Source organism: Phocoena phocoena, chromosome X (genome assembly GCF_963924675.1).
Source record: "Phocoena phocoena chromosome X, mPhoPho1.1, whole genome shotgun sequence".
NCBI classification, from domain to species: Eukaryota; Metazoa; Chordata; class Mammalia; order Artiodactyla; family Phocoenidae; genus Phocoena; species Phocoena phocoena.
The window spans coordinates 26,633,697-26,651,961 of record NC_089240.1 but is presented as its reverse complement, the minus strand read 5'-3'; the positions used below and the strand labels follow the sequence as shown (position 1 = coordinate 26,651,961).

The window sequence follows — 18,265 nt, the reverse complement described above, 5'->3', positions numbered from 1 at the left end:
AACATCTAAAATGTCAGTTTGCTGTTTACCATCTTTGTGTGTGTATATAATTCAAAAAATTGAAATCTTTAAAAGATTTTGGAAGTTTACCAAGCTGCGTTTGAGCGGGTAAAAAATTTTGAGACTGTGGGAGTGTGAATGAATTTCATTAAGGCAGTCAAGACCTGGTTTTGTGTTAAATTACCATAATTTGGCAAAGTCACGGAACCGTAATTCAGAAAGTGGATTTGGGGCTTCCCTGGTGGCACAGTGGTTGAGAGTCCGCCTGCCGATGCAGGGGACACGGGTTCATGCCCTGGTCCGGGAAGATCCCACATGCCGCGGAGCGGCTGGGCCCGTGAGCCATGGCCGCTGGGCCTGCGCGTCCGGAGCCTGTGCTCCACAACGGGAGAGGCCACAGCAGTGAGAGACCTGCGTACCGCAAGAAAAAAAAAAAAAAGTGGATTTGTTTTTATACTGATATCTTTTTTTAACTTAATCTTTCATAATGAAACAGACAGTTGAAGTTAGATAGGGTTAACTTTGGTTAAATGAAAAGTAAAGGCTGCTTTAGAATTTTTGTTGTTTTGAGTCTTTAGGAATTTTTATTATAACTTTTTTCTGTTTGGGGTTTCATTACCTTTTGAAAACTAATGCATGGTTATTTTCATGTTTATCAGTTTAAATGTTAATGATGGATATTACTTACACTTATATATTACAGCAAGTGTGGTGAATCCAAGATTAGCCCAGCATTTTATTTTTTTATTTTTTTATTTTTATTTTTTTTTTTTTAAACATCTTTATTGGGGTATAATTGCTTTACAATGGTGTGTTAGTTTCTGCTTTACAACAAAGTGAATCAGCTATACATATACATATGTTCCCATATGTCTTCCCTCTTGCGTCTCCCTCCCTCCCACTCTCCCCATCCCACCCTTCCAGGCTGTCACAAAGCACCGAGCTAATATCCCTGTGCCTTGCGGCTGCTTCCCCCCAGCTATCTACCTTACTACGTTTGTTAGTGTGTATATGTCCATGACTCTCTCTCGCCCTGTCAAAACTCACCCTTCCCCCTCCCCATATCCTTAAGTCCGTTCTCCAGTAGGTCTGCGTCTTTATTCCTATCTTACCCCTAGGTTCTTCATGACATTTTTTTCCCTTAAATTCCATATATATGTGTTAGCATACGGTATTTGTCTTTTTCTTTCTGACTTACTTCACTCTGTATGACAGATTCTAGGTCTATCCATCTCATTACAAATAGCTCAATTTCATTTCTTTTTAAGGCTGAGTAATATTCCATTGTGTATATGTGCCACATCTTCTTTATCCATTCATCCGATGATGGGCGCTTAGGTTGTTTCCATGTCCTGGCTATTGTAAATAGAGCTGCAATGAACATTTTGGTACATGACTCTCTTTGAATTTTGGTTTTCTCAGGGTATATGCCAAGTAGTGGGATTGCTGGGTCATATGGTAATGCTATTTGTAGTTTTTTAAGGAACCTCCATACTGTTCTCCACAGTGGCTGAACCAATTCACATTCCCACCAGCAGTGCAAGAGTGTCCCCTTTTCTCCACACCCTCTCCAGCATTTATTGTTTCTTGATTTTTTGATGATGGCCATTCTGACTGGTGTGAGATGATATCTCATTGTAGTTTTGATTTGCATTTCTCTAATGATTAATGATGTTGAGCATTCTTTCATGTGTTTGTTGGCATTCTGTATATCTTCTTTGGAGAAATGTCTATTTAGGTCTTCTGCCCATTTTTGGATGGGGTTGTTTGTTTTTTTGTTATTGAGCTGCATGAGCTGCTTGTAAATTTTGGAGATTAATCCTTTGTCAGTTGCTTCATTTGCAAATGTTTTCTCCCATTCTGAGGGTTGTCTTTTGGTCTTGGTTATGGTTTCCTTTGCTGTGCAAAAGCTTTGAAGTTTCATTAGGTCCCATTTGTTTATTTTTGTTTTTATTTCCATTACTCTAGGAGGTGGGTCAGAAAGGATCTTGCTGTGATTTATGTCATAGAGTGTTCTTCCTATGTTTTCTTCTAAGAGTTTGATAGTTTCTGGCCTTACATTTAGGTCTTTAATCCATTTTGAGCTTATTTTTGTGTATGGTGTTAGGGAGTGATCTAATCTCATACTTTTACATGTACCTGTCCAGTTTTCCCAGCACCATTTATTGAAGAGGCTGTCCTTTCTCCACTGTACATTCCTGCCTCCTTTATCAAAGATAAGGTGTCCATATGTGCGTGGGTTTATCTCTGGGCTTTCTATCCTGTTCCACTGATCTATCTTTCTGTTTTTGTGCCAGTACCATACTGTCTTGATTACTGTTGCTTTGTAATATAGTCTGAAGTCAGGGAGCCTTATTCCTCCAGCTCCTTTTTTCGTTCTAAAGATTGCTTTGGCTATTCGGGGTCTTTTGTGTTTCCATACAAATTGCGAAATTTTTTGTTCTAGTTCTGTGAAAAATGCCAGTGGTAGTTTGATAGGGATTGCATTGAATCTGTAGATTGCTTTGGGTAGTAGAGTCATTTTCACAATGTTGATTCTTCCCATCCAAGAACATGGTATATCTCTCCATCTATTTGTATCATCTTTAATTTCTTTCATCAGTGTCTTATAATTTTCTGCATACAGGTCTTTCGTATCCTTAGGTAGGTTTATTCCTAGATATTTTATTCTTTTTGTTGCAATGGTAAATGGGAGTGTTTTCTTGATTTCACTTTCAGATTTTTCATCATTAGTATATAGGAATGCCAGAGATTTCTGTGCATTAATTTTGTATCCTGCTACTTTACCAAATTCATTGATTAGCTCTAGTAGTTTTCTGGTAGCATCTTTAGGATTCTCTATGTATAGTATCATGTCATCTGCAAACAGTGACAGCTTTACTTCTTCTTTTCCGATTTGGATTCCTTTTATTTCCTTTTCTTCTCTGATTGCTGTGGCTAAAACTTCCAAAACTATGTTGAATAAGAGTGGTGAGAGTGGGCAACCTTGTCTTGTTCCTGATCTTAGTGGAAATGCTTTCAGTTTTTCACCATTGAGGATGATGTTTGCTGTGGGCTTGTCATATATGGCTTTTATTATGTTTAGGAAAGTTCCCTCTATGCCTACTTTCTGGAGGGTTTTTATCATAAATGGGTGTTGAATTTTGTCGAAAGCTTTCTCTGCATCTATTGAGATGATCATATGGTTTTTCTCCTTCAATTTGTTAATATAGTTTATCACATTGATAGATTTGCGTATATTGAAGAATCCTTGCATTCCTGGAATAAACCCCACTTGATCATGGTGTATGATCCTTTTAATGTGCTGTTGGATTCTGTTTGCTAGTATTTTGTTGAGGATTTTTGCATCTATGTTCATCAGTGATATTTAGCCCAGCATTTTAATTTGTTGAGATGCAACAAGTGTAAGATGAGTCCTGGATTTGGAGTCAGAAAAGTTGGGGTTGAGTCACAGTGTTCATTAGTAGGTACTTTCCATTTCTGTAGCAGTAGCAGTAGCGGCGTAGTACTAGTTATGTGAGCTAAATGTAAAATAATATGGATTGTTTGGGATCTCCTTTTCAGGGTCAATGACCATAAAGCTTTTTTGTGTTTAAAATACCGTTCTCTACTTATTCTGTGACAATTATATTTACATAATTCTGTGGCAAAGCTTGACTTCCCACTATTAGGATTTGTCCATTTTGCCAATGTTATTTTTACCATTTCTTCCCCCTAGAACAACAACAATCTTGAAGCCTGTTGCCGCGCACTTTCGCAGGAGAGTAGCAAATACTTATATATGGAATACCACAGTCCAGATGACAACAGGATGAATAGAAATCGCCTTTTGCATATTAACCTGGGTATTCATTCTCCTAGTAGCTACCACCCAGGAGATGGAGTGCAACTTAACGGTGGTCGAACACTGGTACATAGCTCAAGCGATGGACATATTGATCCACAGCACGCAGCAGGCAAACAGCTGATATGTTTAGTTCAGGAACCACACTCAGCTCCAGCTGTTGTCGCTGCTACTCCCAACTACAATCCATTTTTTATGAATGAACAGAACAGAAGTGCAGCTACTCCTCCTTCACAGCCACCTCAACAGCCATCTTCCATTCAAACAGGAATGAATCCATCTGCTATGCAAGGGCCTTCACCACCACCACCGCCACCTCCTTCATACATGCACATACCTCGGTATAGTACAAATCCAATTACTGTTACAGTATCCCAGAACCTCCCTTCTGGACAGACTGTACCAAGAGCTTTACAAATTCTTCCACAAATTCCAAGCAATCTTTATGGGTCTCCTGGTTCTATCTATATTAGACAGACATCTCAGAGTTCATCAGGAAGACAAACTCCTCAGAGTACGCCATGGCAGTCCTCACCACAGGGCCCAGTGCCTCATTATAGCCAGCGTCCTTTACCTGTTTATCCGCATCAACAGAACTATCAACCTTCTCAGTATTCTCCCAAACAACAGCAGATCCCTCAACCTGCTTACCATTCACCACCACCTTCTCAATGTCCTTCACCCTTCAGCTCTCCACAGCATCAAGTACAGCCGTCCCAGTTGGGCCACCCTAGTTCCCATGTCTTTATGCCACCTAGTCCTTCAACTACTCCACCCCATCCATATCAACAAGGACCTCCTAGCTATCAGAAACAGGGAAGTCATTCAGTAGCCTATCTCCCATATACACCATCTAGCTTACCCAAAGGATCCATGAAGAAGATAGAAATTACAGTCGAACCCTCTCAGAGATCTGGGACAGCAATTAATAGGAGTCCTTCACCTATCAGTAATCAGCCATCTCCACGGAATCAGCACTCATTGTACACAGCCACCACGCCACCTTCAAGTTCTCCTTCAAGAGGGATATCCAGTCAACCAAAACCTCCATTTAGTGTCAATCCTGTGTATATTACATATACACAGCCAACTGGACCTTCTTGCGCTCCATCACCATCTCCTCGGATGATACCAAACCCAACTACAGTTTTTAAAATTACTGTAGGCCGAGCAACTGAAAATCTTTTAAATTTAGTGGACCAAGAAGAACGTTCTGCAGCCCCAGAACCTATTCAGCCCATTTCAGTGATACCAGGCTCTGGGGGAGAAAAGGGAAGCCATAAATATCAGAGAAGTTCTAGTTCTGGATCAGATGACTACGCCTATACACAAGGTAATTTTACCCTTTTTTTGAAATTTAATCTTTGTGGTGAGGTGGCAGTCTCCTATTCAAAATAAAATAATTTATATTAGCTGTTTAATTTTAATTAAATATTTAGTATTTATTAAATATTGGCCACTAGCATTGCTATTAAGAATAGGGTTACTGCTTCAGAATCATCTACAGACTTTGCTTTAAAATATAAAACTATAGGCATGATAATAGTGACCTCTAAAAGACTTCTTTTTTAGGAAGAACATTCACTGGGAGAAAAATATAGAGAAGTGAAACCAATATTGTCAAAAATACAAACTACAGAGTGGGAAAAAAGATTCATAGAGGGTGGACTAAAGTTTATCAAGGTGAAAAATTTGAATATTTTCTAAGAGGATGGCCTGAAGGGTGTGATATTTATAAGTAATATATATTTATAAGAAGTGGGATTGGTAATGAAGAACATTATTGGATTAGTTCACAGTGGACCTAACTAAATATAAGGAGAATTGAGTATTTTAAAAGTTTGTTTCAAGATATGTGATAATTTAGTATTCTGTCAGTATATAAGAAGGGAAGTAATTATGATTGTAATTCAATATGCCTGGTTTTGAGCCTGTTTAAAACGCACACAGGTATAGTTAAAGAGAATCTTGGGGAAATGAAGGACAGTAGAACAAGAGGAATGTACAGATAGTGTCATTTTGGCAGAAGTTACAAGAGCTAAATTAAAGCAGATTTGAAGGCAGAATAGCATTAGAAAGACATGAGAGTAAAATGTCACCTGAAGTTGAATGACAGGGTTCTTTACAGGTATTTCGTACATTAGCAATGCATATAGAAATTTCCCAGTCACTTGTTCAATGTTACTTTCTGCAATGACTTTATCTGTAATGCTATAGCCTTGCTGTTACATCAGCGAGCAAGGATGGAGAGGTTAGCAAAGCAATTGAAACTTGAGAAAGAGGAGCTAGAGCAATTGAAGGCTGAAGTTAACAGTATGGAGCATGACCTGATGCAGAGACGGCTCAGAAGGGTCAGCTGCACCACTGCGATCCCAACGGTGAGTACGATCTATTAGGATGCATGGATAGGAAGGTGGACATGTTGGCTGTCCAGGCTGTTTGTTTTTCTTTTAGGTTCTGTTCCTGGCACAGTTTTGGTTTTGTTTCTGTTTTTTAAACAATGGATGAAGGACTTCTGCCTTCTTTTCTCATCAAAATAATAATTTGATGCTTTATTTTTCTTTGTTGTGTGAATTCCATAGACTCATCACTATTTTCAAATACTGACAGTTATAATCAAGGTAAAGCATCTCATTCACTATAAACTGCTTTCTGTCCGAATAGAAATGAAAAGTACACCTTGACCAAATATTTTATACATTGTTCTCATGTATTCATTTATCCTTTTAAGCATTTGTATTTACTTTTCAAACATTTAAAAGTTATTTTTCTAAGTACATTAATGCACATGAGTTAGATCAAGATGAATATGCATTTTGGGAAAGTGTTGACTATAGAATATTTTAAAGCAGAGCAATTTGGTTAGTGTAAATAATTGTAGAAACTAAGATAATAGTATTAACAGTGGTCCTAACAGGAACTGCTCTCATGAAAAGATTCGGTAATATATTTTTAACATGTTGGTGAATACTTGTGAGTTCTAAAGTTCTTTAAAAATTCCGAAAAATTGGAAACAGGTGTCCTAAAATCCTGTGACATCACAAGCTTTTTGTGATCCAACCTATCATTTCGTCTTTCAACACTGATTCGTTCAACAAGCATTTTCTTTTACAGTCTATGAATGTGGTCCTATACTAGGAGCTTAGTGTATACCTGCTAGTGGGAGAAATAGACCCATCAGTAGATAACTGTAATACAGTATGGTAAGTGCTGTGTCTGCTCACGGGTAATGAGAGAACTCATACATCAGCTAGTTTATCCGTGTATACTCAATACACTTTTTGCTCTCACATTACGCTCCTGCTGCAGTGGTCTTCTGAAGCTCTGTGTATACGTATAAATGCTGTCTGTTCTTCAGGGCTGAACTTAATCTCTACTTTTTCATGGAGCCATTCCTCATGTTCTTACCGTCTCTTAACTAAGGGTAATCTCTTTCTCAGAGTGCACAAGTTTAGAGAAGTTAGTGTATATGTCAGGCCTCTTGCAGACAGGATGTCTGCAGCTATGCCCTCATAGAGAAGTTTTTAACTGAAGTTCGTGGCTTCAAAGGAGATCCGTGAGTCCCTGAAATTATATGCAGAGTTTCATATGTGTTTATATGGGAAGCAGGTCTCTAGCTTTCATCTGATTTTCATAAGGTTATTAGAACTCACCTTTTTCCTTTAATTTAATAACTGTATGAAAATCAGTATTATAGCATAACCTAAAAATACTAAACAGTACAGTATTGCTATGTAGGCATAGAGGAAAGGGGAAGGCATTTTAGAAGGGAAAAAGAGCATGAGGTAATGAAGGCTTGAAGTCAAGACAGACTTTAAGGAGTCTTTACAGTTCCCTCATTTAAGCTGAGATTTCTGATGTCTTAACAGGTTAATATGCATAGGTAGAACAGTGGAGGTGTTTGAACTGTATTCTGCTGGTAATGGGGAACCAGTGGAAGTTTCTGAGAAGTTAACTATTGAGAAAAAGGCATATTTAATAATGTAATGAAATTTTTTCTAATATTGACTAAATACCTAAGTATTGTCAATATCAGAAGTGAGAAGGAAGGGTTTTAATTACTTAAGACACATGGAAAATTACAAAGCTAGCATCCCCCCCCCCCCCCGCGCGCACGCGCGGTACGCGGGCCTCTCACTGTTGTGGTCTCTCCCGTTGCGGAAGCACAGGCTCCGGACGCGCAGGCCCAGCGGCCGTGGCTCACGGGCCCAGCCGCTCCGCGGCATGTGGGATCTTCCCGGACCGGGGCACGAACCCGCGTCCCCTGCATCGGCAGGCGGACTCCCAACCACTGCGCCACCAGGGGAGCCCTACAGAGCTTTCTTTAACTGAAAGATGATACTAATGTAAATCACATCTGTGCCTCATTTTTTTCCCCCCACTCAAAATCTTAATTATATCCTCTGATTGGGGGAGATACTGAAGAACATAACCCAAATGGGAATCCACCAGTGGTGGGTGGGCACTTTGGAGTCCTTTAGGTACTTGTAGAGTATAAACAGATTTTCTTAGCATAGAAGTCATTTCTCTAAAATAACCATGTAAACTTTTTTTTAGCAACTTCTTGCTGTATAATAATCCCTGCTAAAGCCCTATTGATTTCTTTGTTGTTGTTGGAAGTAGAGATTCTGTCTAAGGTAGCATAGATCAGTGCTTTAAAAAAAAACAGATTTTACACGAGAGCTTTTATTGATGAGACTTCTTTAGAAAAAGAGGGAAGTTAGTCAAACTGCTGCCCTATGCTATAATTTATTTTTAACTTTTTGTTACAGAGTTTCAAACATACATAAAATAAGCAGAATAGTATAGTGAACTCCTGTGTAGCCATCACCCAGCTTCAGAGATTAGTGGCTCATGTGGGTGATAATATCTGAGAGGTGAGAAATTTGAGTGTGTGATTCCCATGTGTTTCCACTGCCAGGCCTAGAGTAAAATAGAAGACTAATAGGAATGCGTGGCTGAAGAACAATTATACATGGTGGTTAAGATCTGGGCTCTCAATGCAGGTGTGAATTTGAATCCTACTTCTTTCTGCTCCTTCTGTGTCACTCATATATCCTTGGATAAGCAACTTCCTTTATGCTTGTTTTCTGGGGAGTACCCATCTCATGGGATTTTTGTTAGAATTAAGTAAGATAATATACATTAAACAATTTATACAATGCCCAACAGATAGTATTCTTACAAAATAAATGTTTACAAGATACTGGAGAAATCTGCTTTAGGTATATATATACATAACACAAATCTGAAATACTTTGAAAAAACTTGATTTCCTTTTAACTTTAGGAACATGTATAACATAAGGATATATATTATGTAGGAAATTAATTAAGAAATAAAGCATTTAGTCATAATTCCCTTTTTGTTCATAGAGGCTCATTCGTGGCACCATGATGTAGTTGAAAGGGTGCCTACATAGGCTCTGGAGCCAGAATAGCTCCTTACTCACTGGTTCTGTCTAACTTCTCTGTATCTGATTTTCCCTATCTATAAAAGGGAATTATAAGAGGCATATTTTAATATTATTGTCAAGATAAAGAGGCAGTATATGTAAACTGCCTGGTGTGAAGTGGGTGCTCAATAAATGGGTATCAGTATCATTGTCCCACTCGTGGAGGATTATACAAGAGAATTAACTTTTTTGCTGCTAAGCACACATTGCCTCCTTTACGTTTCAAACTAATTTCTTACCAAGTAGTGTATAAAAAAATTGGTTAGAAACCTGTGTGCCTCATGAAACTGAAATGAAGGTTTGTGACCAGCTATATGTGCAGTTGCAGATGATTAGAGGAGCAGTGAAATAACCTTTCCAAGGAGGGCAGAAGTGAAGGATGCATAACGGCCATCAGTTTTCTCAGTCTCCTGTTTGCAAAGCATTGTATTAAATGCTGTGGGAGATGTCATCTCTTAACATCTGTATGTGAAAAGACATACATATATCTGTCTGTGAACCTGTACGTGTGTGTGTTTGTGTGTGTGTGTGTGTGTGTGTGAGAGAGAGAGAGAGAGAGAGAGAGAGAGAGAGAGAGAGAGAGAGGGAGGGAGAGGGAAAAGATAACGTAAGACAGTAAATCAGAAGTGCTGGCCAACTAAATAGTAGTGATATTAAGTACTTTCAGAGTTCTGAGATAGAAATGTTAGTTTTTGCTAGTAGGGTTCAAAGATGGGACACTTTCATGGAGAAGGGGGAAATTTAAGTTATACCTTGAAGGAAAAATAAGATTTTAATAATCAGAGAGCTTCCAGTTATTCCCTCCCACAAGTTTTCCCCCTTCATTCATCTTGCCTGATTAATTGGGTTTTGGGACCAACCCACAATCCCAGACACGTAACTGGGGCCAAACCATGAAAGAACATTAGTGGTCTTCGACCTTGGTCTCTGAGACAACTTCTTAAACTGATGGAACAGGTGACTCAAGGTATTTCTGCCACCTTTCGGAAAAAAGCTTAGAATTTTTTACTTGGAAATGTCAGATATAAAACATCCTGGTACTTTACAAACAAGTCTAAATTACACACAACCAATCTTGAAACCCCCTCCCCCATGAAAATACCGTATACTTTTGGACAAATGGTAGTAATGTTTCAGAACCAACTTTTTTTCCCTCAATGAGAAGCTATGAAGATGGAGATAGGAATCTTACAGATAAACTCTTAGTTTTAGCAAGTTCCAGTGGTTCTACTGTCTTTGGAAATGAGCGTGGTGACGAGAGCTTTTTTGTTATTATAAGCCCATGTATAGTAGCCTCTTGAGTATAAAGTATATTATAGTATTTCCATACTTAGTTACAGAGCTTCACTATTCAGGACTGCTGTGGCTGAAACATTCCCTTCCCCCCGCAAATACATAGGAAGGATTTGCTCCTTTAGGTACTTTCCCAGTGATTCTACAAAGAAAAGAATAGGTTCTTTCACATATTCCTAGGAAGACAGCATCACTCTTTGAAACGCTTGACCAAGTGCTTTATCTTTAATATAAATGCTCAGATATGTTTTAAACTTTTAATATTTAATTACAAGGTGTAAGCATTTTGCATGTTAACATCACATGGTTTGCCCCAGGAAGGAGAAAAGAAAAGCAGTCCCTAATAAATATTTCTCAAGGACTTTTTTGTTCCCCTAGCATTCTAAGGGATTGTAGCTCTTATTAAATTCTGCCTGTTATATCATTTAAAGCTTTTGACACCTGCTAATTTAATGGGCATTCCCAGTTATTCTGATAATATGTCCTAACAGCATAATATCTTGCATTATTGGTAATTAAGATAACCCATTTTGCTTATTTTTCTTCACTTTTGTATTTAGTTTTTAGCAAAACTACATGTTTTTAACAGTATTGTCTTCCTATCATAGCAGATATTTATCTTTTACTTCATGTAGTTGAAATCACCTGCGTAACTGGGTTAATAGCTGTGCTGTGCTGAAGGATTCAGTACCCATGCCTCTGGAGTCTAAACTCTTTTATGTTTTTACTGTACATATATGTAAATAGTAAGGAAATTCAGAATCTCGAGGGAAGTAGCAGCTTCCAAAAAGCTTTATTTAACTGAAAAATAGGGCTCTCTTCACATTTCAGAGTCTCATGTATGGCCCTGAAAGACCTAGGGAGTAGGCTGGGCTGGAAAGGTCAAGGCAGAAGGAAACAGAGTTGGAGGAAGAATGGAATCCATTTGTTTCTGAAATTTTCATGTACTAGATTAATAGCTTCCTTTGATCTAGAAAAAAAGACAAAAAGATTTCTATATAAGTTTATACTGAAGACCTCTATATAAATCCTGGCTTTATCAGTTATGTTTCTTATAACCTTGGGAAAATGATATAACTTCTTTGTGCCTCAGCTTTCTCATGTATAAATTGGGGGTGATATCAGTACTTACCTGGGAAGATTGTTTTGAGGAAAGAATGAGAGAATTCTGGTGAACATAGTGCCTGACAATTAATAAGCATTAATTAAAATTAGTACTGTGGTAATTTTTACCAACCTTGACGAGACTAAAATCGTGGACGTTGCTTGTTTAAAAGGTTGATTCTTAGTTTCCCTTACCATGAAAACGTAGACGTAAAATACTCTCAATGCTTTGTGATTAAAATATGGTAGTATTTGTATGAGAGAACATAGTGTAGTATTACAGCCCCGCCACATTATATGCAGATTTTGCTTATATGTGGCCATATTGATGTCACCACTTTATTCCTTGAAAAACATACAGGACTTCTGAAACATGTCCTCTAACGGATTAGGGCCATTTTCTTGGTAATAACCAATCAGAACGATTAACGTGAATAGCAGTTCTTAAATGTTGGGCTTGATAATGACTTTCCCACAATTGCTATTTTGGGTCCTTTCTTACTAGCCTGAGGAAATGACAAGATTGAGAAGCATGAACAGACAACTCCAGATAAATGTTGACTGTACACTGAAAGAAGTTGACCTCCTTCAATCTAGAGGTATAGACTTGATTATTTGGTAAACCATAAGTAATAGTGTGGTGTTTTAAGCTGCTTAAATAGCAATCATTTTGGTTTTACAGATATAATGGATAAAAACTCTCTTAAAAGATCACAGTCCTGGTAGAGACCCCTCACTCCATGGTCATAGATCAGATTTGGGTGATCAAAAAATAGTATTACTTTGGCAACTTCATCATTAAGTTCTTACCATTTAGACTGTTTTATGTTGTTACTCTGTATTTTATCCTCTTTTAGTCATTTACTGTGAATATTTTATAAATTGCTGGGGTTTAATTCTAAAACGTAGTAGATTTATGTTATGTGATAGTCATCTAAGATATCTGTAAAAATAGGGATCCCAAATCAGAACATCAGATTTCTCACTTTAAAAATAAGTTCCATATGCGGTTTTTTATGTTATCTGTTACATGAAAACATTCAACTCTATCTTAGATATTTTGTTTTGGGGTTTTTTTTTTTTGGCTCTCTTATAGAAGTGTACTACAGTAGAAGCTCGCTTAATAGACTTTGATTTACGCTACTCGCCAGGTTAGAGAGATTCTTCATTTTCCTCTGTAAAATACACAGCCAGGAGGCTGCATTCTGGCACATCTCTGTACTATTGCTCGCATCAGCTGAATTGTCTGCTTACCAAGAGTCAGTTGTGCCTGTTTTTAAAGCCGTTTAAATTACAGAAGTATTGTAACTGGCATAATGTTTTCAAAACTGACATGAATGCAGGAGAAGCTGCTCTTTCTATAAAAGCCATACGCAACTGCTTTTTAAAGACTCAAAGGCAAACACTTAAAAAAGAAATATATAGGGACTGTGAATTAGATATGGGTGTAAACAACTGAAAATGATTACAGAGGAAAATCAAAAATCTAAGAGGATTCTATTCTCAAATGTTCTTAAAGTATCTTTTTTGCTCCATTCTAAAATCAAAACAGGGAATTATAGATCAGGGTGCAGCAAACTAGCCTGCTCTCTGTTTCTGTAAGTAGTTTTAGTGGAACATGGCCAGACCCATTTGTCTGCAGATTGTCTGGGGCTGCTTTTGTGTTTCAACAGCAGTTGAGGGCTTACAACTGTATTACAGGTCCACAAAGCCTAAAACTTTTATTGTCTGGCCCTTTACAGGAAAAGTTTGCCCACCCCCACTTTAGATCATCCTGATGGGTGTAGTTAATTTAAGAAAGACAATATAGGAAGTCTGGTCAACAGATACATAAAGAAAAGGTCTTGGTCCAACATTAAAATATTGCTATGTTTATATGTTTTGTTACATTAAAGTGGGCCTGGGCTTCCCTGGTGGCACAGTGGATGAGAATCCGCCTGCCAATGCAGGGGACACGGGTTCGAGCCCTGGTCTGGGAAGATCCAACATGCCACGGAGCAACTAAGCCCGTGCACCACAACTACTGAGGCCCCGCGCCTAGAGCCCACGCTCTGCAACAAGAGAAGCCACGACAATGAGAAGCCCACACACTGCAAAGAAGAGTAGCCCCCGCTCACCACAACTAGAAAAAAGCCTGCACACGCAGCAACCGACCCAACGCAGCCAAAAATAAATAAAGTTGGCGTGTAATTTTTCTTAAGAATTCCGTTTTAGTCAGCCACCCCTCCCCCACCGCCACTTACTATTCTTAATTAGGGCAGCTAAGAGAGCTTCTACTGTATTTTAAAGTACCCTGTTGCCATTTTAAGGCAAGATTATACAGTAGAAGCAGGGGAACCAAAAAGATACGGAACTCTGTGAACAATAGACAGAAGCACATTTCCATGTGAAAGCTGAGCAATCTGGTTGGGTACCCTTGAAGTTAATTTCAGAAGCCTAGGGGACTCTACAGCCTAGTAGCTTTAAGCAATGAAAGAGCTACTGCGTGGGGGTTAGACAAACTAATTGCTACTATATTAGAAGGTTGCATCAATTTTTTTGCTTAATGTGTTCTTTGAAGCTAAACAAGAAACACTGAAAATTTGGTTGGGATATTTTTAGTAAGCCTTATGGGATCTAGAAATTAGATCATCAGCTGTAACTTAAGTAATTGAAGAAATACTTACGCAGCATCTTAAAGCATAAAAAGATCTAGTTAATAAATGAAATAGCATTGTGGCTTTCATGAGCCATCACAGGAATTATTTTCAGAAACTTATTTAAAAATAGCATATCTAAATGGATTAAAAGCATTTGTGTATAGTACCTGCAAGGAAAACTGTTCGTTACTGAGGTTTTACAAACGCAGAGCTGTGTTTTTGGTGTCTGTTGGGCAACAAAGAGCTCTTTTTGGTGCTTAAGCAGTTCTAAATCTTCCTTCATAAGGGGTCCAAATATATCCATTTTATACTAAATTCTACTCCTCCATCCTGTGGAAAAATTTTATACTGAGTTTTCAGCCTAAAATTTTAAGCCAGAGAAGGAATCGAGACATTTTGGGGGGCAGGGCATTTAGATTAGATACAAATCAGTGCACACGTTGATGAAAAGCAGCTTCATTGTTGGTTTTGGTGAGGAAAACTTTTGTTGGGGGAGAAAATTAGGTCTAGAAATCAAGAGATCCAATATATTTGAACTATCAGTACTACATATCATCCTCTGTAAATAAACATGTATACAGTTTCAAAGCTTAACTGGAATTACGCAGAACTGGCAGATTGCGATGATGGGTTCACAGATGTGAAGGTAGGACCCAAAGTTGGCATTGGATCAAAACTGACCTTGCCGGAGTCATGTCAGGAGAAGGGGCTGAAACAGACACTGTATCAGGGAGTGAACATTTTGAGAGAGGTGAGATTGTTCTATCTGTTATTCTGAAATTGGCAGCATATCATCTTTTATTGTTGATAAGTCTGTAGGGAACATTTAAGATTCTCCTTTTCTTGAAGATAGGAGGAATCCCTGAGCTGCTGCTATCATAACAACTTGATTAATCTTGGTAAATGTAGCTTCTTCCATACTTGAATTTATAATGGATAAAATTTTAAGGTTAATATGGAAGACATAAACGTGAGCTTTCTCATGGTTTTGTTCATTAAAATCAAAACAAACAGAGAAAACAGTTGTCATCCTTTCATTTCTCTTCTTCATTTACCTCCCTATGTGCGCCACACACTTAATCCTGTGTAAAGAGATGAGCTTTATAGTTAGAAAAATGTTCCTTTAGGTGATACATTGTAGAAAGACACTGAAGTGGTAGTTTGCTTGGGTATTTTCTCAAAATGGTGAAACAGTTTCAGTGGGAGAAGGGTAGGATAGTATAATGATTTTTGAAACCCTGGAAAAACAGTTCCCCTTTTTACATGTTTTATTTCCATATTTTCCTCAACAGAAATTTCAAATAACAGGAGAAAAAGTCCTAAATGCTTGCTGATTTTATTTTCTTTATAGGTAACTTTGATCCAAAAGCTATGAATAATTTTTATGACAACATAGAACCTGGTCCTGTTGTACCACCCAAGCCACCTAAAAAAGGTAAGTAGGGAAATGTCACAGACGTCATAGAAATGAATATGAAAATTCCTTGGCAGTTCACCTAAAAAGCTGAAGAAATTTCCGTTAGAGATAGCATTTTAAAAGTTACCCTATTGATGTTACTGTGGCAATAATGAAATGTCCCCAAAACCTTAATTTCTAAAAAGTACGAAATAACTCCTAGAGGTCAAAGGTAACTAAAATACCATATACAATTTATTTTGTAAAAAATAACTTGAAAAAAATTGTTATTTTGTATAGTTGATTTACACTGTTACGTTAGTTTCAGGTGTACAGTGAATTTGGTTCTGTTATAATACACATATACCCAATTCTTTTTTCAGATTCTTTTCCCATGTAGGTTATTACAGAACTCTTTTACAGAGTAGAGTTCCCTGTGCTATAAGTAGGTCCTTGTTGAGTATCTGTTTTATATATAGTTGTGTATATGTTAATCCCAAGCTCCTAATTTATTCCTCCCCCACCGTCTTTCCCCGTTGGTAACTGTAAGTTTGTTTCTGAAGTCTGTTTCTATTTGGTGAAGAAGTTCATTTATATCATTTTTTAAGGTTTTTATGGCTGAGTAATATTCCAGTGTGTGTGTGTGTGTGTGTGTGTGCGCGCCACATCTTCCATACCGTCTTTATCCATTCCTGTCGATGGGCATTTATGTAGCTTCCGTGTCTTGCCTATTGTAAACAGTGCTGCGATGAACATTGGGGTGCAGGTAGCTTTTCAAAGTATGGTTTTCTCCAGATGTATGCCCAGGAGTGGGATTGCTGGAACATATGGTAGTTCTGTTTTTAGTTTTTAAAGGAACCTCATACTGTTCTCCACAGTGGTTGTACCATTTGACATTCCCACCAACAGTGTAGGAGGGTTCCCTTTTCTCCGCATCCTCTCCAGCATTTATTGTTTCTAGATTTTTTGACCAGGTGGCCATTCTGACTGGTGTGAGGTGATAGATATCTCATTGTAGTTTTGACTTGCATTTCTCTAATAATCAGTGATGTTGAGCATCTTTTCCTGTTGCTCTTGGCCATCTGTATGTCTTCTTTGGAGAAATGTCTGTTTAGGTCTTCTGCCCATTTTATGATTGGGTTGTTTGTATTTTGATATCGAGCTGCATGAGCTGTTTGTATATTTTGAAGACTAATCCCTTGTCGATCCGCATCATTTGCAAATATTTTCTCCCATTCTGGGGGTTGACTTTTGTTTTGTTGATGGGTTCCTTTGCTGTGCAAATGCTTTTAAGTTGAATTCGATTCCACTGGGGGGTTTTTTGTTTGTTTTTATTTTCATTACTCTGGGAGGTGGATCCAAAAACATATGGCTTCGATTTATGTCAAAGAGTGTTTTGCCTATGTTTTTCTTCTAAGAGTTTTCTAGTATCTGGTCTTAGATTTAGGTCTTTGATCCGTTTTGAGTTTCTTTTTCTGTATGGTGTTAGAGAATGTTCTAATTTCATTCTTTTACATGTAGCTGTCCGGGTTTCCTAGCACCACTTACTGAAGAGACTGTCTTTCCTCCACTGTATATTCTTGTCTCCTTTGTCATAGATTAGGTAAGCATAGGTGTGTGAGTTTCTCTGGGCTTTCTATTCTGATCTGTATTTCGGTTTTTGTGCCAGTACCAGACTGTCTTGATTACTGTAGCTTTGATTCCTCCAGCTCCGTTTTTCTCTCAGGATTGCTTTGGTTATTCAGGGTCTTTTGTGTCTGCATACAAATTTCAAAATTTGTTGTTCTAATTGTGTGGAAAGTGTCTTTGGTAATTTGATAGGGACTGCATGGAATCTGTGGATTGCCTTGGGTAGTGTGGTCATTTATAACAGTATTGAATCTTCAAATCCAAGAACACGGTCTGTCTTTCCATCTTTCTGTCATCTCCGATTTCATTCATTAGCGCCCTATGGTTTTCAGACTATAGGTCTTTGACCTCCGGTAGGTTTATTCCTAGGTATTTTCTTCTTTTTGATGCGATGGTAAATGAGATTGTTTCCTTAATTTCTCTTTCTGATCTTTCATTGTTCATGTATAGCAATGCAACAGATTTCTGTATATTAATTTTGTACCCTGCAACTTCACCAAATTCATTGATGAGCTCTTAATAGTTTTCTGGCATCTTTAGGATTTTCCATGCAGAGTATGATGTTGTCTGTAAACAGTGGCAGTTTTACTTGTTCTTTTCCAATTTGGATTCCTTTTGTTTCTTTTTCTTCTCTGATTGCTGTGGCTAGGACTTCCAAAAAAGTGGCTAGAGTGGACATCCTTGTCTTGTGCCTGATCTTAGAGGAAATGCTTTCAGGTTTTCACCATTGAGAATGATGTTGGCTGTGGGTTTGTCATATATGGCCTTTGTTATGTTGAGGCAGGTTTCCTCTATGCCCACTTCCTGGAGAGTTTCTATCATACATGGGTGTTGAATTTTGTCAAAAGCTTTTTTCGCCTCTATTGCGGTGATCATGTATGTGGTTTTTATTCTTCAGTATGTTA

General features: G+C 38.0%; 1 protein-coding gene across 3 annotated transcripts in view; it reads left to right on the top strand.

Annotated features, from left to right (window-relative positions):
• TAB3 (TGF-beta activated kinase 1 (MAP3K7) binding protein 3) overlaps window positions 1-18,265 on the top strand; it is a 31,010-nt gene that overhangs the window by 3,306 nt on the left and 9,439 nt on the right. For 2 of the 3 annotated variants that reach the window (XM_065901159.1, XM_065901157.1), the window contains exons 2-5: window positions 3,719-5,177; window positions 6,062-6,222; window positions 12,202-12,295; window positions 15,687-15,770. In XM_065901159.1, coding sequence (XP_065757231.1) covers window positions 3,719-5,177; window positions 6,062-6,222; window positions 12,202-12,295; window positions 15,687-15,770 — 1,798 coding nt within the window. The remainder of the gene's footprint in view (window positions 1-3,718; window positions 5,178-6,061; window positions 6,223-12,201; window positions 12,296-15,686; window positions 15,771-18,265) is intronic. The other variant, XM_065901158.1, reaches the window with a different exon arrangement.